Source organism: Perna viridis, chromosome 5, assembly GCF_037379345.1.
Source record: "Perna viridis isolate PV_CMFRI_1.1 ecotype Kerala chromosome 5, ASM3737934v1, whole genome shotgun sequence".
In the NCBI taxonomy this organism is placed as follows: Eukaryota; Metazoa; Mollusca; class Bivalvia; order Mytilida; family Mytilidae; genus Perna; species Perna viridis.
Window position 1 is genome coordinate 50408277 of NC_142449.1, and position 22586 is coordinate 50430862.

Here is a 22586-nt window from a genome sequence, read left to right on the forward strand (position 1 = left end):
CACTTGGCGTCCGTCGTCGTCGTCTGTCGTCGTCTGTCGTCAACAATTTTTCAAGAATCTTCTCCTCTGACACTACTTGACCATTTGATACCAAACTTGGTATGAATGTTCCTTGGGATATCATGCTTAGAACTGATGTGGGGATTTTTGATCAGTTAAAAAACATGGCCGCCATACTAAAAATAGAACATAGGGGTCAGACAGTAGTTTTTTGCATATATCTCCGAAACCGTTAGGTTTAGCGAAATTCTTACAGTGTTAAAGTGTTCAGCATGATGAGATCTATCTGTGGTTAAATTTTCATTTTAATCTGTTAAGCCATGATGGAGTTATTGTCCTTTTTAATCATTTTTTTTGCTATTTTTAGCTTACCTAGCCAAAGGCCAAGTTGGCTTATGCCATCACTTGGCGTCCGTCGTCGTGGACAAATTTTTAAAAATTTTTTCCTCTGAAACAACGGGACTGACAGGTTTTAAACTTGGCATGATTGATTCTTAGGGTATCCCACACAAATTGACTGTTGGGATTGTTGATTCATGAAAAACATGGCCGGCGTTACTAAAAATAGAACATAGGGGTCAGATAGCAGTTTTTTGCAAATAACTCAAAAACCATTGCCTTTAGCAAATTTTTGTCTGGGATATATTGTTCAGCATCATATGACGGATCTATGCCGAAATTTTCAGAACCATTCATTGATTAATGTAGGAGTTACAATCCCTGAAACAGTTTTTTTGGGGGTTTTTTTTCACGTGTACAACTTTGAAAATCTTCTTCTCAAAATCCATTGCACAGAATTCAATGAAAGTTGACATATATGTTCCTTAGGGTATCCCACACAAATTGAATGTTGGGATTGTTGATTCATGAAAAAACATGGCCACCATTACTAAAAATAGAACATAGGGGTCAGATGGCAGTTTTTTGCAAATAACTCAAAAACCGTTGCCTTTAGCAAATTTCTGGCAGGGCAAAATTGTTAAGCATCATAAGAAGGACCTATGCCGAAATTTTCAAAACCATTCATTGATTAATGTAGGAGTTATGACCCCTGAAACAGTTTTTTTGTTGTTTTTTTTTTTTTTTTTTTCACATGTACAACTTTGAAAATCATCTTCTCTAAAACCATTTAAGATTATTGAATGAAAGTAAGCATAATAGTTCTTTAGTGTATTGTGCTCAAAAGGACTGTTGTGATTTTTAATCCGTGAATATGTATGGCTGCCTATACTAACAATGGAACTTACGGGTCATAAGACAGGTTTTTGAAAAAAAGTTCAAGAATTGTTGCCTTTAGCAGAAGTCTGGTTCAGGTCATGAAAATGCTATGAAAAGCATTTCTTGCATTTGACAATTTAGTTGATTTTAACTTAGCCTGTCTTATTCCTGAAGGTTTTCAAATAAGCAAATGGTTAACCAGGTGAGCGATTCAGGCTCTATTGAGCCTCTAGTTAATGTTATTTCATTAAAAAATCTTCTCCTCTGACACTACTTGGCGAATTGGAACCAAACTTGGTATGAATGTTCCTTGGGGTATCTTCCGTATAACTGATGTGGGGATTTTTGTTCCGTCGAAAAAACATGGCTGCCTTTACTAAAAATATAACAGAGGGGTCAGACAGAAGTTTTTCATACATCTCCAAAACCGTTTTTGCAAAATTATTTCTATACTGAAATGACCCTTATAATAAGGCCTTCAAAAGTCTTCAGGGATCAAAGTTGTCAGGTGACTCCTTCTAAGAGTTATTGTCCTGGCAAGATGAATTTGTACAGTTTTCAGCCAATATCTTGAAAACAGGGATCAAATTTAAGGGGAAATACTCGTTGAAATTGAATTTTGCTATTAGAAACTATTTCAACTTGCTAAAATTTGCTAGTGGAATTCTGTATGTAATGTAGGTAAAGTCCAGAAATATCCTAAAAAACTTAAATTTAGCAAGTGTAAATTTTCAGTACTTGCTAAATTTAGCTAGTGGTAAAAATTCTGAAATTCAATTCCTGGAAAACTATAATAGATAGAGAGAAACTTTCTGTCGCTAAAATGATCTTTTTGATTGTCCTACCAAAGTCTTTTTGAGTCAAATTTGTTGGACAACCCCTTGTTAAATTTATTGCCCTCAGAAAACTTCATTTAAATTGTTTCTTAAATTTCAAAGTTTTATGGGAGGATGCCCTAAATCCTATAGAATGTTCAGCCCATTTTATTGAATTCACACAGAAATTATCAAATGGAAATGGGGGAAAGTTAATATAGAAAAAAATCTTCATGCCCTGAATAATCAATGATTTATATGTGATTTCTGGAACTTGTAGACACCTATCCATATGGGAGTGCAGTTGAACCAGCAATCATGGTGAACTTACCTCAGAAAGAGATTAAATTATCAGAACCAAGCGATCGAGAAATGCAGAACATTCAACAAGTAGAAGTTGAAGTCCATACACCACACCGACCTCAGTTTAGTCAACCGATCAAACCATTACCAAAGATGTATCCAGAAGAACCCAGCATGAATCCACTATATGAGTATCAAAGTGAGTTTTTGTCAATGTTAGCTATAAGGTAAGACAAGTAGCCAGAAATTTGTTTTTGGAGGTTCAGAAATGGGTTATTTTGACAATATTTCCAAACTTTAAAAAGTTCTCAATTAGGTTAAGTTCTTTCATAACATCCCTGAACCCTCCTGGCTACATGTCTGAAGTTAACGTGTTTGATGTTTCATTAGAAATTTACTCTCAAGATTGGAAGATCCTAGACAATGTTGCATTCTGAATGATAGGTCCAGCAGAGATGAGTTCAAGATCTAGATAAATGATATTTTGGGTCCTGGACCTCAGACCAGTGTTGATTTAAACCCCTGATAAATATTAAGAAGTTAAACGCCAGCAATTCATTTGATGAAAATTTAATTTTTGATATTAGTAATGTGTTCAGTGTGAAATGATATTTTATATCAAATATCAAAAAAGTATAAATGAAGATGTAATTGAGAGAGATATATCACTCCTGAGTTTCACCATCCTTACTTGGAATATCTGATACAAGTATTTAAGGTCAAATTTTATGTCAAAGTAACAGGAAGCTATGAAAAGAATTTTTTAAATGTTGATTTTGAATGAAGGCATTATAGTGCTGTTGTTTACTTATGTTTAGGGAAGTATCATGTCAAGTGAATGCATTTCCCGATCTTTCAAAACATGCAATTTGCTTTTGATTTTTTTATTTACCTTTAGAAAATAAATTTCCCCAACTTTCAGTTTAGTGAATTATTTGTTTGAATTAATTTTTCAGAGTTGAAATTTTGTTTAAATGATTTTGGTCTTTTTTTCTTAAGTTGGTTGACATTGGGGTCCAAAGGGTCCAGAAGGTTGACTATTTGGTTTCAATAGATATTAAATATTTTGAGTTCTTTGATATGCTGAATCTGACTGTGTAAAAGGATTTTCAATTTTGGGCCACAATAATGTCCAATGTCAAAGTTTTAATTTTTATGACCACAATCTTCTCTATATTGAAACTTAAACCACAATTAAAATTTAGAGATGTGTTTGAAGGTATGGTCTGTCAATATGTGCACATATTGTTCATTGTACCACCCTTGTGGTCATGTCAAGCTGTGCATCATGGAGCATTTATTTATTATTTGTTCAGCTGTTCAACCTTTCTTTCATCATTGTACCTGTTAACTCTTCTTTGACACTAATGTGGGATATTATTACAGAAAAGCAATGTACAAATTTCACAAAAAATGTATTAATTTTAACCAAAGATCTCCAAACAATTGTACATTTTTATGTCAGAGATTCGACATTTTTCATTGATTTGTGGGATTTACAGATATATATCATGGTATAAGTTTTAAGGCACAATAAATCTTTTTTTAAAATGAAGTTTATAGGAAATAAATATTTGTATTTGTGGAAGTACTTGAAATAATAATAACCAATTTAGTCTTTTGTAATACAAAGGTGTTGAGGCCTCTAATAAAGTATGATAAACCATCTGACATACTCATTGATAAGAGTAATCAAGGGAACCAAGGGTCTAGGGGAAATCAAAAGAATGTAATCCAGGGACAAAGACCAGACATGGAATACAGACAATCACAATAAAGAACATTAAGTAACTAAAATCATACATACAAAATAACAATGTAAATGAGCAACTTGGACTCCACTAAAAACTTGGAACATTGACCAGATGCACCGGTAGGGTTGTTGAACACTCACAAAGTATGTTACAAAAGGTATCTATGTATCAATTAAATGCCCCCATATTGGTAGGTACAAACAAATTATTTGTCCATGCTCCATGCTCCAGGAGTCCAGGTTGCCAAATTAATTTTGTTACTTTTGTGTGTATTATTTTGGTTCTTTCATGCTCTTTGTTGTGTGTATCTTTTTCTTCTTCTAGTCATTATTCCTTGATTATGTTCTTATACCCCCACTTGCTTCCTTTTGTCTTCTTCCTTCCTTCCATTACGCAAAGGGGGACCCATCTTTTATCGTCACTTCTCGACCACTGCTGAATTATTTCCCTTGTTATACATCATATGATACCAGTATTCATTTCTGCGCGTTTTTTCTTTCATTCTGGTGGGATAGGGAAATTTTAGATAGAAAACATGGAAACAGTAATTGATTTTGTATACCTTGGTCTGACCTGATTAATGTGAATTGACAAAATTTTATCTGTACTGCTTTGATTAAATTTAGCATTAATTGAAGTGTAACAAACCACTCCTTCTATTTTCATGTATTATTTTGATAGACTTCTTAGATCACCTGAGGTATTGTTATGACAAAGAAAGAATATTGTAACTGCAACTTTAAAATTATAGTACTCCACAGAGACCTAAGTCAATTTTTATAACCCTGCAAACAAAGTTTCGGAGGGGGGGTTATAAATGTTTCACCCTGTCTATCCATCCTTCTGTTTGTCAGAACTATTTTCTAAGCAGTTTGCAGCTTTGTTATGAAACTGTGGGATTTAATATAACCACATGGAGACAAGCATACTGGCGGGAATTTATGTTTGGACAAAAATTATAGAAATGAGAGCTGTTTTTCAGCAATACTTGGTCTTATGTGTTGTCTGCAACTTCTCCTCAATGACTTGCAGAATTGGTATGAAACTTGATGGAATGTTCAATTACCATATTGGTATGTGCATATTGTTAAGAATTTATGTTTGGGCAAAAATTTTGGAATGATGCTGTTGGACTTAAGCATTTTTCAGTAAATCTTGGTCTGATTTGTTTTCTGCAACGCTGTCTGATCGAATTGCAGGATTGTAATGAAAATGAATAGAGTGTTAGATTACAGTATTGGGGTTTGCATATTGTCAGGAATTTATATTTACAGTAGATTTGCAGTCATATTCTGTTATTGCATTGTCCACAACAAAAAATACTACTGATTTCTGTTTGGAGTTGGGTGTTTTAGAATGGCAGCAAAATTATGTGTCAAAAGTGCTTAGTCTATCCCTTGTAAAAATTAACTCCAATACAAATTGTTTGTCCACATTGGTCCCCAAATATACAGAGTTCAACAGGCTGCATGGGGTGTAAGTCCCATTAGGGGCAATATTTAGTTGTTTTAACTTGTGCTGGCAATATTCCTCCCCCCCCCACCTTGCTCTCATTTGGGTTAAAATTATCCATTTAAATGGCCAGTCTGTTACAAAACAACTGATGAACTTTGGTCTCTGAATAAGTTTTTGATTTTAAGGGAGCAGAGCACATTTCTAGACATGACAGTTTTTTGCAATTGAATATGTCTTTTTTTATCAGACAATGAAATATATGACTACTTGAACTTGAATATGTCAATATAAAGGCTCTTCATGCCATCATGTCAAAGCCTGGCATGTCCCTGGATTGACCTGATATCAAAGTCAAGGATTCTTGTACAAATGTCTGCAAAACAACAAAGTTGCATGGTCTACTGATTTTATTTTTGACCCATTCATCCCTCTGTCAATGCTTCTGTCACAACTCATTGCCTGCATAGTCTCCATTTGTTAATATTCCCCACAAACGAAGTTAAGGGGTATACATGAACCACACTGCCTGTCTGTCTGTCCATTTGTTCGTCCACATTTCTTGTAAGTGCATCTACTCCTAACAGCTCATGAGATTTTGATGAAATTGTAAAGGAAGAATGGGTTTCATATGTAGATGTGCATAAATGAATATGGTTACTGTTGGATGACACCAAGGAGTGATAATCCAGCAAGTGTTTTACATTTTAGTCCATTTAAAGTGAGAGGGGGGTATTCTCTTTGTGAGCTTCCTCTCAGTATTTCTAGTTACTGATTGCAGTCAAGCTTTCCTGAATTCTTAGTAGCATATCTATTTTCACAGAAAGTAGTAAAAGTGGGAATCACATTTTTGATAGGGTCCGAGGACTTAGTTAAAAACTAATGATTTAGGTTTCAAGACAGGCCATCTCCTGGATTGTGCCTCTATTTATTACTGGTTACTTTCAAATTTTGATAAACAGTTGGTAGTAAAAAAAGTTCAGATTGGATTGGATTGATGAAGCAGGACTATTGTATTAAGGGAGACTTAGAAACAAAATAATGATTTAGGCTTGTCACTTTGATAGTGCCTCATTTTTTTTCCAGATTTCTTTCAAACTTTGGTCAGTGGTTAGTAGCAATAAAAACTTGAATGGGATTAATGTCACAAAAATCAGTCAAGTGGGACCACTTTTTATTTGGGTATAGGGACGAAATTTTTTCTTCAGAGTGCAAATGTGTGTACATGTATGGTGGGTATTTGTGAGCATGTATATTTATTAATTATAAGCAACTTTCATATCAGATCCCATATCATTTCTACACTTCAGCCTAATATGGGATGCTCCGCATGATGTGGGACCTGAAGGGAAAATTCTGTGTAATTATTATACAGTATTTTTGGGTTGTTACAAGGATGATATTCTGTATTCGTATGTTCATGTATCATATTATACATGTATTTCATTTGATGGGTCAGAGCATTTACAATACCTGAGTTAATACATGTACTTGTTATTTTGACACAACCTCTTAAAATTTGTGACAGCCTGAAAATAATAAAACATAAAGATTTTACTGATGCTTGAAGAAAATCCCTAAAATGTTTGTTTGTTTTACAGTATTTTTACTGTGTTCTGGTGCTCATGCAATTTTTTTTTGGAATAATTAATTCTGTTGCAGAACTGTAACTGTCAATTTTCCCTGTTGTTGATTTCAAGGGCAGATAAGTCTGTACAAAATGCAAGAAAGAAATACTCAATAAACTGATTTTTGTGCACTATATAATACTAAAAGAAATTTAAAACCACAAAAAATGATATTGGTGAATATGATCACTTGACAGTATCCACAAAAATTATCAACTTAGAAAATCTTTTTGTTTTGCTGTATTGTATGATCTAGGATTCAATATTTGATAATTTTATACCGAGCATTAGCAAGGTATAAAATACAAATATATAGGCCAAATGTATGTAAATATATCATACTTAATATTATTATAATCTGACAAAAAAGACTATTTCTTTGTGGCCTCTAGGAAGTTGATTGTAGTAGTGTTTTAACAAAACTGTTTAGGAATATAAGAGTAACAAGAAGCTAGGATAACAAATTGAATAGCATAGACTATTTAAAAAAAAAGAAAGAAAGAACATAGCAACATTTATCAAAAAACTGATTTTTTTCCCCTCCTTTTTTGTTTTAAGTACACTGAATGCACTATGTTAGATATTTTTTATTTGACCCATATAACTTGTTTTGTTTAAATGTACTTCCAAAAAACTCCCACATTTTTAACATTTAAGATAAAATGATTTGTTTGTCCTGTGTTGTGTAAGGAAGTTATTTCATTCAATAAAATCTGATATCTTGATATATATTTAGTATTAATCTCTATAAGAATCAGGCAATGGGTGAGTCATGGTATGAAGTAACCCACCTTTTTTAAAGTTTAATTTTGACCATTTACACCATCAGAATCAGGTCCAAAACATTTTGGTAAATTAAATTATTATTTCATTGAAATTCACCAAAAATGAAAATTTCAAGGGCATATCTCTCTCAAAAACCTCATTTTTCTACCATTCAAATTAAAAAAATTCAGAGCAAATCTTCAAATAGAAGAAACATCCTTAAGGGAAATTTTATTGTTAAATTGATGGGTTTTTGACATGCATGTTTCTGATTTTTTCCCATATTGCCTGATTCTTACCAAAACTTACACTTAAAAAGTTTGTTTATTGGTGTGAAAAAGAGTTATTTTCTGTGAATTTGATCTGTTCCTAGTTGTATGAATCTAATTAACACAAATGTATGAGGTAAATATTTAATATAGGTTTTAATTAAGGAAATCAGGAAATGACTTATTTATACTTAATTAATAAAGGATATTTTCCACTAAGAACTAAATCTTGACCCTTATCATAAATTGTAAAAGGTGCTATTATTTGTCTACTGAAAGGGCTATATATATCTCAATGAAATTAAGTGTTTAATTTGAATTAATTCAGATTAGCACTTTACTATAGAAAATGCAATACTTATTGATTACTCATATATTTGTATTGGTTTTTGAATAAGCGCTAATTTTGAAACAAAACAGGTAAAATATTTCAAAGTTCAATGTCGTAGAAAATGTATAGGACATTAGCCGGTTACTACTCAACTATAAATAATAATATTTGTATAATTATAATTTAAGGCAAAGAGTTAAATGGCTGGAACTTTCAGTTTTTATATCATGTCAGTGCCTTCATAATGAAAATTGCTTTGCTACTTTTATATGAAAAAAAAAGTTCAAAAACTTAATTTTTTGTGATTCTAAACCTGTCACTGTTTGCAATAATAACATAATGTAGTTCTTTTTAATGTTTTAACTCATACAGAAAGTTTAATGCCATTTTGATACATGTGACAAACATCACAGCATTATAGGTCTCTGATAAGACTGTCATCTGGAGTGTAGGGTTAGTGGGTAACATCTATGGCCATGTCATTTTGATACATGTGACAAATATCACAGCATTATAGGTCTCTGATAGGACTGTCATCTGGAGTGTAAGGTTAGTGGGTAACATCTATGGCCATGTCATTTTGATACATGTGACAAATATCACAGCATTATAGGTCTCTGATAAGACTGTCATCTGGAGTGTAGGGTTAGTGGGTAACGTCTATGGCCATGTCATTTTGATACATGTGACAAATATCACAGCATTATAGGTCTCTGATAAGACTGTCATCTGGAGTGTAGGGTTAGTGGGTAACATCTATGGCCATGTCATTTTGATACATGTGACAAATATCACAGCATTATAGGTCTCTGATAAGACTGTCATCTGGAGTGTAAGGTTAGTGGGTAACATCTGTGGCCATGTCATTTTGATACATGTGACAAATATCACAGCATTATAGGTCTCTGATAAGACTGTCATCTGGAGTGTAGGGTTAGTGGGTAACACCTATGGCCATGTCATTTATGAGGCTTGTTAAAGATACTGGTAGATGCTACTTCCCTGCAAAAGTCTAAATAAAAGATAAAAAATGTTGATTCAAAGATTCTTTTCTAAGAAGGCTGAAGTATCTTTAGGTTGTTGAAACATTACAGCACATTTAGTAGTTGTGTTTATACAAATCTGACAGGAAGTGATTCGTGCATGTCAAAAACCCATCAAATTCACTTTCATTTCTTATAAAGAAACAGTTATAATATAGACCATGTATTTTGTTGTTTCACTCTTAGACTAAGACAAAAAGTATCTAGTCTGTACAATGTTCCGATACATAAAATTGGTACTGTGCAAAAGTTATCACTCTTGATTCGGATGGTTTAAGTTGAAGAGGAATGCAGGTTTTTTTTTTCTGAAAATTCAGATCTGTATGCATATACAGGGCTATAGTTCATATAAATGTATATGGTGTTTGTAAATTGAAAAATTGAAGCATCTTTAGTTTGCTGGAGTTTTCTGCACCATGAATTACCTCTACCATAGTCAGTGTCTGAATTTTACATTTGTATATGGGTTGGTACTTAAGTACAACTTTTGAGAAAACTACACTTCAACCTCCCACTATGGTAGACCAAATCAAACCAAATCAAGAACAATAACTCTTACAGGGTGCTAATTTGTTGTGCAGTCTATATAAATTTTTTCTCAGAAGCACAACACCGAAGTGGAAAACTAAGACTGGTTATGTGGTCTGTATCTGATTCTGAATAAGATTTATGAGTGAATTTGGTGGTTTTCTGACATGAATGAATCACTTCCTGTCTGACTTCATTCCTATAAATAAGGTTTTGGGTGTGGTTGTTTTTGTGTATTGCATGATCAACTATAAATAGGTCAAGTGGCCTCTTTCTGAAAACCATTAAAACTGCATGAAGACATTAAATCAATCATTTTGAAAAAGAAGCAAAGACTCTTTAAATATTTATCATTCATTTCAAGGAGATTTATGATTTTTAAGTAAACAGGCTGTAATTTCTGCAAATTGGTTACCTGGTCCATCACATGACCATCACATAACCATCACATGTTATTTTTATCATATTTACTTTGTACATACTGGGATTTCCTGTTCTTCCAAATATTGCCATCCTTGGTTTTGAAAAGCATCTTTTTTTTAGTTGAGAACAGGTAATACAAAATATGTTTGTTTTTTTTGATAATTTTATGATTTGATTAAAAATTTTGTCCATCATCTCATAGACCATATTTTGTAATGTAACTGTGACATAATCAACTATTTTTCTTTGTTGCTGCTCAGACGTTAAACCCCAACAAACAAACAAATCAACTATTTTTCCTGATTTACTCCTTAAATTTTGATACTAAAACTACATTATAAGGAATGACTGCCATATATTTTTGGTCTATTTGAAATGGGGGCAGTTTATTTAGTCTGCCCCATGTGATTGAGGTTATTTCCTCATAGGCGGAAAAGGTATAAATGTCGTTCCTTAACTAGACAATTAAAATGGATTATGAAAAGAAAGTGTTTTTGATTTTAACCTACATTAACATGTATATTTTAGTATATATTATGGTACATTAATTTCATCATCATGTTACAACAGAAATCAAGGAAATTATTTCCATATTGTTTTTCCATATTCAATTTAGATAAATTGAATATTATATTTCCCGGACATGTTATAATTTGATGTTTAAGTTTTTATGGGGAATTGAGTAACACTGGGAACGTATACTGTGGTGATGAAATGAGATATGAAATTACGCTGTTGTTGTATTTAAGTGTAAGTCTTTGTAAGAATCAGGCAAAATGGTAAAAATCAGAATTATGCATGTCAAAACCCCACCAATCTGACCGTAAGATCTTACTCTAGGATGCTTTCTCTATTTGAAAAGACCATTATTTGCTCTCTGCATCATTGGATTTGTTCAGAAATTTTTCAATTGAATCTTAAAAAGTTAGGTTTTTGACAGAGTTATCTGCCCTTAAAATGTACATTTTTTTTGTAAGTCAATGGTCCGGCATGATATGGAAAATCTGGTCTTATTTCCTTGATTCTGATGGTGCAAGTAGTCAAATTAAACTTTCAAAACGTTTTTTTTTTTCATGCCATGTTTACTTTCTGCCTGATTTTTACAGGGACTGACCTTTAAAGTTCAGTGAAACCTGTTTCAACCAAAGCCTTCTGAAATTTCAAAATTTGTTTGGTTTACCCAGGACCCAGGTACATTTAAAGTGTTAAAAAGGGACTTTAAGTAGTGTCTGGTTGAGATAAACTTGGATTATTCAGGGTTCCATTAAGCCAGGTTTTACTATATCTATCTAGGAAATAATACATTTATAGTTGGGAAAAACCCTGGAAATTTTAATTGAGATGCAATCAAGAGTCCTCTTATGTACATCGTATATGTATATGCTTGAATATAAACATTTAAACAGGAAAGCTAAAATAAATTATTAAAATTCTATTTTTAGATCAGAAGATAAAAAAGGAACAACATCATTCACAAAGTCTTCAATCGTCAGAACCTGGTAGCCAGTCCATAGAGCCTCCTGGGACCAGAAAGAGCATGAAGTCCATACCTCCAGCTGACCCAGATTTAGAAGTGGGGTCAATGGTAGAGGTCATGCAGGCACCTCCTCTATATGGGGTCATACGGTGGATAGGTACCCTCCCAGACCAAAAGGAACCAACTCGACCTATTGCTGGTTTAGAAATGGCAAGTTTTTTGTTGTTGTAATCTTTTGATTGGCACCCCATGAACAAATTTTTCAAATGATATACAAGTAGCTGCTGATATGAGTGATTATAATACAATAATTACATCTGATAGCAACATTCTAAATATATAGATGCTTTAGGACATGAATGGTTTAAAATCGTTCTGTCAGAAGTAACTTATTTTGGATATGATATGCAGTTAGGAAGTGATTGTTTGAACTTTTTAAAGTAGATGTGTTAAAGAAAATCTGACATATTCCTGTTGGTCAAGACTTCATCTATAAAACAACATAGTAGTCCATCATTTACAAAGTCAAAAATCATATTAAAAGTTATTCTGTAAAGGTACAAACTTTGTAGTATCAGTCTTGTTGCATAAAGTTTCAAAAAGTAATTTGGCATTAAATTTTTGTTTCCTTTTTTTCCCAGGAGGAAGAAATATCAGCTGGGACTGATGGGACATTCAAAAAGATACGTTATTTCTCATGTCCAGATAAGAAAGGATTTTTTGTACCTCTGTATAAGTGTAGAAAGGACAAACGTTTTGTTGATCAGCATGGAAAAGGAATTTTAGGGAACAACTTTGGAAGTTTTGAAACTCCAGATGTTCATGGAAATATATCACCACCCGATTCTTTGAGTGAATGTGACATTGGCAATAAGATTTGCGGGAAACAGAAAGGGATTCAAGGGCATCATAACTCTTGTTATTTAGACGCTACTTTGTTCGCGATGTTTTATTTTACAACTGTTTATGATGGAATTTTGTATCGTCCGAAACGTTCAGATGATCACCAGGAATATGAAGAAGTCATAAATGTATTAAAAGAGGGAATTGTAAACCCTTTAAGATGGTAAGTCATTAATGTATTGTAAACCCTTCTAGACTGGTACTGGTCGATGTGCATCAAGGAAGATGTACTGGTAATATTCTTTTGATTTCTTTGTGGGTAAAAACGAAACCTTAATTTATTCATGCGTTCAAATGTAATTTCAAGAATGGAATTTAGGTCATGGATTTTTCCAAGTTTCAGATCAATATAAAATTGATACATGAGGAAAACAGAAAGTGCACAATTAAATATCAATGAAAAGGGTTGAAGTTTCAGGTAAATATATTTTTTATAGGTCCTAGGTTAGAATTAAGTATCCTGGACCTTGGACTACCACATCTTTCAACCGCTGAAGTTTTACATGATAAAAATCTGAATGAAGCAGAGGTTTTCCTTTTGTGAACTTATTCACAGTTATATTCTGTTTGGTCATGTGGTTCCTTTAAGATACATGTATGGGCCTAAAACAAAACCTGTGTTTCCCCCTTTTAAAAGCCACAAGATAAACAAATATGCTAAAGTGTCTGTGATTCTGTTATGCACTCAAAGTTGCTAATGCAACCATATGAATCTTACTAACAATCCTACATGTAACTTAAATATTTTTTTCTCAAAAAATTTAAATGTAATCCAACTTCAGTGCATGACATGTTTATGCTTTGTGTATTGCAGTGAGGGAATATCACTTTCTGAGAACCATATGAATCTTACTAACAATCCTACATGTAACTTAAATATTTTTTTCTCAAAAAATTTAAATGTAATCCAACTTCATTGCATGACATGTTTATGCTTTGTGTATTGCAGTGAGGGAATATCACTTTCTGAGAATATTTAAAGTGCTACATAAATGTATGCTTCCATTTGGTAATTTATATAACACTTTATTCTGTACCACTTAAATAATGTTAATATTTTTTTCTTTTCAGTCACTATTATGTAAGAGCAGATAAAGTAATGAAATTACGCCATTTATTAGATAAACTAGGGAATATTCCGGGTATGATGAGTGAAGAAAAAGGTGTGTTGTTTTGCCATACTGTATTTGTGTTGTTGTAGAGCTGATACTGTAAATGTATAAATTTTCTTGGTTGATCATTTTTGCATATTTTTTCAAATGAACATATTTGCGGGTATCAATTTTCGAGGTTTCAAAAAATGATAAGCATTCTAGTTTTAAAACTCAACTTTGCAGGTACTATTTTTCACGCTTTTCTGTCTACTGCAAAAATAGCGAAAATTAGTACACCATGAAAATTAATACTTTTACAGTATTTTATAGCCCTACCCTTTGACAGTCTTGACATACTTTGTCTGTATGTCTGTTCACACTTTGTATGTTAACTCTTAAACAGTAAGGCCTTGAAAAATGACAAAAATAACTTCAGGGTGCAATATTTTACCGGAAAAAATAGGATAGGCTGGGTTATACATATAGGTAATAAACATATTTTTTAATTCATTCTAAGGGATTTAGATCAATTTTCAATACAATGTTTGTGTATTGAAAGGATATTATCTTTGTTTTCTGTTTATTTTGTTTAAGAGTCATTGATTGAACTTTCCCCAAAAAAAGTGGGTTTGTAGTGTCTCATTTTGAGCACTGTTCGGCTGAGCTGACAATTTTCTGATACTTAAACATTTTGCATATGAATAAATCTACCTCCCAAATGGTTGTTGCTTCATTATAAATCATCTGATATTGGTAAGAATTTATTGATATATACTTTGTGTATAGACTGTGTGCATTGATGTGAATCTCAGATTTTGTTGTGGTTTTGACATCATTGACCTAGCTCTATAGTGTGTCTAATTACTAGATCATGCATCATATTTGTCTGTTGTATATTTAGATCCTGAAGAATTCCTGACGTTATTATTAGGACAAATAACTAAAGCAGATCCTTTCTTACAAATTAAGTAAGTATTTATTATTACTTTTTTAGGGGATGATTTAAAGAAAAGCATACTGAAATTCAAAAATTAATACTTCTCTGTGTATTCAATATCTTATAAAAAAAAATTGTACAATGTACATTATATATGAGAATCGATATAAATTTCTCTAAGTTCTAAATTGATATATATCATATATTTGGATTAAAATATAACTGTATTATAAGTGTTGGTTTAAACCCTATATTGTCTACCTTATATCGCATACCCCTTTACAGACCATACTTGAAGTACGGTTAAAATATATGATGTGATGAACATGACATGTTAAAATCTTTATCACATGCTGTATCAACCCTTGACCCATATCACCCCGTGGGCCCTTTGGGTGATATAATAGACTTGGGTCGATACAGCATGTGATACAGATTTTGACATGTAATATTCAGTATATAACAAGAATGAGTGTGGTGAATATGTCCAAGAGACAACAACCAAACTGAGATGAAAATGTCAGCCCAAGGCCATGTATATAACTACTTGCTGTGAAGAATTATGGATTGATGTCCTTAAGATTATACAATGATCCTGCCTAAACCAAACCCTGAAAAAAAACAAAAAAAAACCTGTCTAACCAAACTGAAAAAAAAATCAAAAACCTGTCTAAACAAAACTATAAATAAAAAAACTGTCTAAACCAGGCACTTTCAAGTTCCTTTATATCAGTTTTACTATATTTTGAACCTGGTTAAACCAAATACCTGTCTTTACCAACCAAATTCTTCAGTCCAAAAAGGTGTTGTTAACACAGGTTTCACAGTACATAGCAAAGAAGAAAAATTGATTATTTCCAGAATTTTATCAACCATTATATGTGTAGTTGAATTGAACAGATATAATATAGCATAGATTTTTCTATACATTGAACAGATATAATATAGTGTAGATTTTATTTCTATACATTGACCAGATATAATAAATTGAGATTTTATTTCTCGATACAATATAGTGTAGATTTTATTTCTATACATTAAACAGATATAATATAGCATAGATTTATTTCTATACATTGAACAAATTGGGTTTCAATCATTTTTTTATCATCATGGTCAATTTTGTTTTACAATTTCTTTTTCTTTCAGACTTGTGAAACTGTAAACTTAATATTGAAAAAGGGATTTATAGATGTGCATAAATGCATCTTTCCATAATTCAAATGTAAAAGTGATTTTTTTGGGACACAATAAGGAAAAAATACAGTAAATGCATCTTTCCATAATTCAAATGTAAAAGTGATGTTTTGGACACAATAAGGAAAAACTACAGTATAAAATCATTCACAAAGTATAACAGTTTTTGATCATTGAACATTTTATTGTTTGATTTAACTTTTCAGAGCAGAAAATGCAGAAGAAAGCCAACAATCCTATTTATTCCAATTATTTATGGAGAAAGATGAGCGACTTGTCTTACCCACAACACAGCAACTGTTTGAATTATCTTTTCTTCAAAATAGACTTAAGTTACAAGAGGTCAGCTTGCATAAAGAAACCGTAAACAATAAGCATATTCATTTACATGGTTTCCTGCTTTCTACTACAACATAAGTGATTTTTTGCTTTCTCAATACTCCAGGAGTAACACCTAGTCAGAAAATAACTTGTCATCCTTCCTGTAGCATTGCTGGTGAAAAGGATCAGTCCTTATATATAATTCACCTATGTCTTGATGATTGGGGGTTTTTACGGTCTTGACTATCCTTATGGATCTCGCACAATCGCCCCTGACGGGGATTCTGTTAGTAAATATCTGTTAGTTGTTGGAGGTAGCAGAGCCCAGCCTTTGGGATACCTGACTGAAAAACTCAGAGTATGTCCTACTAGTGGCTGGGCTATATCTTGGTTTTTTTTCTCTTTATATGTATAGAATTTCAGTCTAATTAGCATATACCTTTTTCATGCATTATGACTGGTTGTTCACCTTTTACGACCTCAGCAATGACAGTTTTTACAACAATGTAAATTCCATGTGCATTATATCGTAAATAATATGTCTGCCATCGCTTCATAGTGCCGTTTAGAGGCTTAAAGTGGTATTATCTGCTTATTCCATTCTTTTTTGGCATTTTATATTCAAAACAACATTTTTTTAAAGAATTCAGTTATCAGTACCTCATATATATTTACTTTGAATGTTGCAATTGCCAGCCAAATCATGTTGTTTGTTGAATACTGCCATTTGCAATGTCAAGATGCTAAATTCATAGTGACTATTACCTTAGTCCAAGTAATTATGACATTTGCTAAGTATTTCTATTAGTTTAATTTTGTGCCTCATAGGAGACCTCAAGGCAAAATTTTTATCAGCCTTCCAAGTTCTTGTTAATACATGGACTTCTGCATTATAACATGATGTGTTCTGCTTTCTCCACACTATGTTTCAAACATTACCTCCCCGCTGTCAAATTTACTTTCAAGAAGTAGGTAGGTGTTTGACTGTTCTGAGTTTGAAATCAATGTTCAAGAATGGTAGGTCTTGGACTGTTCCAAGTTTGAAATCAATGTTCAAGAATGGTAGGTCCTGGACTGTTCCAAGTTTGAAATCAATGATTCACTTAAGGAAAACCAAAAGTCCCCAATAAAGTGTCAAAGGAAAGATTTGAAGGCCTAGGACTTAGTAAAATGAAATTTCAAAGGTTCTAGGCTGAAAATTGAGTCTTGAATTACCTCTTATTTAAACCCTAGGTCCTTAAATGATTATTTATCGTGCTATATGCTAAATATAGCTGAAATTTATTCTTTTTTCTGCACTATTTTTTTTCTATGCCAACCAAAAGCATATCATCATAGAAAACATGACTTATCTCTGCAGTTTGCAAATAAAATATGTTTTGTTTCAATTTTATTACAGTATATTTTGTATTAGGATCCATTTGTATTAAGTATGAAGTTCTGAATATAGTAACACACACTTTAACATTTATTATTTTAGAGACCCTCCTGTCTGATAATACAGATGCCTAGGTTTGGTAAAGATTTCAAAATGTATAGAAGAATAGTCCCAAGTACCGAATTAGATATTACTGACGTATTAGAGAAGGGTATATGTATATAAAGTATTATGATAAATCTTTTAGTCTAAAAAAGGGTGAATAACTTTTGTATTAGGATTTGTATTAGTCCTAGTCTTGTTGTAAAGGCTTGAGGCAAGCCTGAGGTTAATATAGCTCAATGAGAACTGATGAAAAATGTCAAAGATATAAAACAATGATTAATATAAAATGAAAAGATGAAAACAGGTGATTGATATTCTTGATGTATTACTTCATTTTGAACAGTGGGAAAGGCTGTATTACATTATTTTGTCTCGGATTTCATTTTCTGATTTAGCTGATCACCAATATTTACATGGCCAAAAGTGCCACACATGAGAATCATATGGTTTGCAACAAATGTTTATCATATCATGCACAATCAACATGATTATTTTATGTTGCAAAGCATATGTTTCAGTTTCCATATGAAAATCATGTTTTTCACCAATGTGGTTATAATATGTTTCCTAACCATAAACATATGAGATTGATATGACAATCATGTGACTATCATGTTAGAATTATCATATCACCATATGAACCTTATGATTATCATATGGATAGAGCACCATATGATTATCATATGAGTTGAACACCTTATGATTGTCATATGGATAGAGCACCATATGATTATCATATGTGTTGAACACCATGTGATTGTCATATGGTTTGAGCACCTTATGATTATCGTATGGTTTGAGCACCTTCTGATTATCATATGAATCAAGCATTAGATGTGGCACATTTGTATTGTCATAAGCCATTTACACTTACAGTGATACCAAAAAGAAAGCATATATTTCAAATCCATTTGTAACAAGCTATCTGATTGGCTATAACTGTAGAGCAAATCAGGCTATTTAATATGACCGGTTTTGTTACTGTGATATCATTTATATTGATTGGTCTGCTGTCCATGATTCATATAATCCTAAACAAAATAAAATTTTGGTAAGGAATCTATTCTTAATATTTTGACTGGAATCCATTTGAAATTCAATTATGAGGAATGAGTAATCAGGGGAACTAAGATTCTAGCACAAATCAAAAGAATGCAGCCCAGGGACAAAGATCAGGCAGGGAAAACAGACAAACACAACAAAGAACATAAAATAACAAATAACACATAGAAAATAACAAAAGTAAAGGAGCAACTTGGACTCCACTTCAAACTGGGATCATGGACCAGGTTTACCAGTAGGATAAACATCCTTTTGAATATTTTTAATTTTTAACAGGTTATAATAATCTGGTAAAGGACAGTCTTCACTTTCTATAAACATCTTAATTGTAAGTGTAAACTGTCACAACCAGATTATTTTGTATCCATCTGTTCAAAAATTAGAAATATTTCCTAAATAAAAAATATTAAAAACACACACTCTATCACACTCCTAGATGTTCCAAGATACAAGTGTTATTAATTTTTATCCTTTTGCAGCTCCAAGAGAATGTAATATATGTGGAGATTTAGCATGTTATGAATGTCGGGAATGCTACAATACACATGGTGATGGACTTAATACAATCGCTTTTTGTAAACCATGTAAAGACAGAGTAAGTATTAAACTGGGTAATCTTTGATCATTCAGAATGTGTTTAACATATCAAGATAAAAAATAAATATGTTTAGTAGCAATATATATGAATATCAGACAGGAGGTGTAAGTATTTGTAAGAATCAGGCAAAATGGGAAAAATCAGAAACAGGTATCTCAAAACCCCACCAATCTGACAATGTAATATCACTCAAGGATACTTTCTCTATTTGAAAAGACCATTATTTAATCTCTGCATCACTAGCTTTGCCCGGAATTTTTTCAATAGAATGTTTTTAAATTGAGGTTTTTGACAGGGTTATCTGCCCTTGAAATGTTAATTATCAGTGCATGTCAGTGAGATTATAACTCAATGAACCAACATGATATGGAAACTATTGTTTTTTTTTCCTTGATTCTGATGGTGCAAATAGTCAAATTACACTTTCAAAATGATGGATTTATTTTATAACCATGTTTCACCCACTGCCTGATTCTTACAAAGACTGCTACTTAAGTTCACATTCTTGATTAGGTTGATTTTAGTGGGAAGATGAATGTATTGTACTCTGTATGCAGAAAGGACTATAGTTTACATAAAAATGTTGTGTGTATAGATCGAAAAAAAGCATTGTTAAGGAGGTAGACCTAGGGTAAGGGACACAGCTGTTACAAATCATTGTAACGTTTGTATTCACAACTTTACATCAATCTTAAGTAAACATCAAAGTAATTCGGTCTGATTTCAATCTGTTTCAAAGGAAAGCTTGAAAATGTTTGGTGAAATTGAATGCCAGCACTCCACAGTTTAGTTTAGTTTCGCACTTTTGGCTAGGGATGAAAAATGACATAAATGGAAACCGGTGGTTGCTATAGTGATTAAAAATGAAGAATCTATTGTTGATAAAACATTTTCTGAAAAAGGGGGACTTTTAAAAGTATTTTGCAATGTTTTATATATTTTCAATGTTGAAGGGGCTTTTTTTCAATGACAATTTGACTTAATTGTGAAAGTGGAAGTAAGTCAATTTTTTACCAAGCTAAATTTAATAAGTGGATTACAAAGTGAAATAGCTCAAATCTAACCGGCGATGCCCATATGAGGAAGGGGTTTTTGAAGGGAAAAGTTTGAACAGTTTCAGGGATTGAAATAAAAATTGCAGATATTTTGCGGGAAATTTGATATTTTAAACCTGATTTTATGAACTTTTTTGCAAATTTTCGCATATTTTGTATGGTTTCTATAGTAACCCTATATGCTGTGGGTAATTTTTTTCCAGAAAATTTTTACTGCATCCTGAAGGCCTTGGCTTGAGCTATCTAGATATATAGATTTACAGATGCTTGACAATTTTTTAAAGTGATAAATGTTACAAAGCATCAGATTACAAGACCAAAATTAGGCAGTTCTACAATACTGTGGAGTGCTGGCAATGTGATACAAACATATCACTGATTGAAAGAGTTATTTCCCTTACCCTAGGTATACCTCCTTAAGTGGGTTTTTCTGCACCTCTAATCACCTCTATCATTGGCAGTGTCAGAATTTTATATGGATTGATATTTAAGCTGAAAATTTCTACTAATTTATTTTCTCCAGTGCAGAAGTTAATATTCCACAGAGAAATGATACTACTGAATTGCCCCTTTCTTCTTTAATCTGTTATGATTTTAGGCTTTGCCTATGAGGGACATAGCTATTTATACTCAAATACAGTCCACTCTTACAAAATTCTCAAGGACTAGCCTGTATAATAGAGCACTGTATAGGATTCAGCTTGCCCAAAACAAGAAAAGTACAGACCATTTCACTGGCCTGAATCAATGTTTACTAGCCCCAGGCTTCAGGCTAGTGGCTTAAGGCGAGCACTGAAATACATTTGGCTTTGTTAAAAAGCATCGCTATGTTATACTTGATCAAAGGGAATATGTAAGACTTCCTATATCACACGCTACACGTCTTCATTAAAAGTTCAAACAATTACTTCCTAACTGCATACATTATTTCTGGAATATATCACTTCCGACAGATCGATACAGCCATTCAGGTTTAGGAGATCTACATATATAGGAAGTTGCTGACACTCCGCCACTATGAAAATTATAATGTTGTAGTACATATTATTAGTATAACCTTTCGTCTAAGTAAATGACATTTTATTGCTCTTGTAAATATCTCCTTACATCTTTTGAAACAGACAAAATTACAAATGAATTTTAATTGTTCAGTTTACTTTGCTATATATATTGTATTCTCATTTCTTATAAACAGAATCACTTACACAAGTTGCGTGCCCAGCACCGACCTCAGAGAATCATTGTACCGGAGGAGTACCTCCGTGTTCACAGTGAACAAAAAACTCGGACAGGACAGAATCCTTCAATAAGTCGTGATAAAATGGAACTTTTTGCTGTTGTTTGTATACAGACGAGCCATTATGTGTCATTTGTGAAGTGTGGTCAAGGCAAAGATGCTCCATGGGTGTTTTTTGATTCAATGGCAGATAGAATGGGTATTTATTTTGAGATAGTTTTTCTTTATTATGAAAATGTAATGTTTCTGACTTGTCTTTTTCTTGTTATACTTGATAAGATCAATGATCTTAACTACAAGTTTCAGGTATTTTACTGTTATTCCAAATTTCCCAAACTAAAAAAATGATACACACAGAGCTCCAGCAACACCATATTCTGCACTTTGGCTATCAATTTGGAAATAATTTATTTGGTACAAATTAGGAACCTTCTTTGGGGAGAAACAGCCTCTTTTTGGATGTAATTTAAGGCTAACAGTATCACTGCTGAGTGACAACACATTTTTAATCCTTCATTCTGGATCTGAAAATAATTTTGAAGTCATCCAAATTGGTAAAATTACACTTAGCTTTCAAATTCTGAAGTAACAATATTACATGCTAGCAATTCAGTTACGAATTTTACAATATTTTATAACAGTGGTGTTACAGATGGTTTGTTTGTTTTTATAGAATTATGGAATGTATAAAAC

The 22586-nt window shown here is 32.5% G+C and overlaps 1 protein-coding gene across 1 annotated transcript in view; it reads left to right on the forward strand.

The window, feature by feature from the left end:
• LOC148618114 (ubiquitin carboxyl-terminal hydrolase CYLD-like) overlaps positions 1 to 22586 on the forward strand; it is a 40382-nt gene that overhangs the window by 12125 nt on the left and 5671 nt on the right. Inside the window, exons 4-12 of the mRNA XM_088585982.1 lie at positions 2314 to 2535; positions 11972 to 12216; positions 12648 to 13072; positions 13981 to 14072; positions 14905 to 14971; positions 16344 to 16479; positions 17939 to 18047; positions 19483 to 19598; positions 21852 to 22092. Of these exons, the coding sequence (XP_088442108.1) occupies positions 2314 to 2535; positions 11972 to 12216; positions 12648 to 13072; positions 13981 to 14072; positions 14905 to 14971; positions 16344 to 16479; positions 17939 to 18047; positions 19483 to 19598; positions 21852 to 22092 (1653 nt within the window). The remainder of the gene's footprint in view (positions 1 to 2313; positions 2536 to 11971; positions 12217 to 12647; positions 13073 to 13980; positions 14073 to 14904; positions 14972 to 16343; positions 16480 to 17938; positions 18048 to 19482; positions 19599 to 21851; positions 22093 to 22586) is intronic.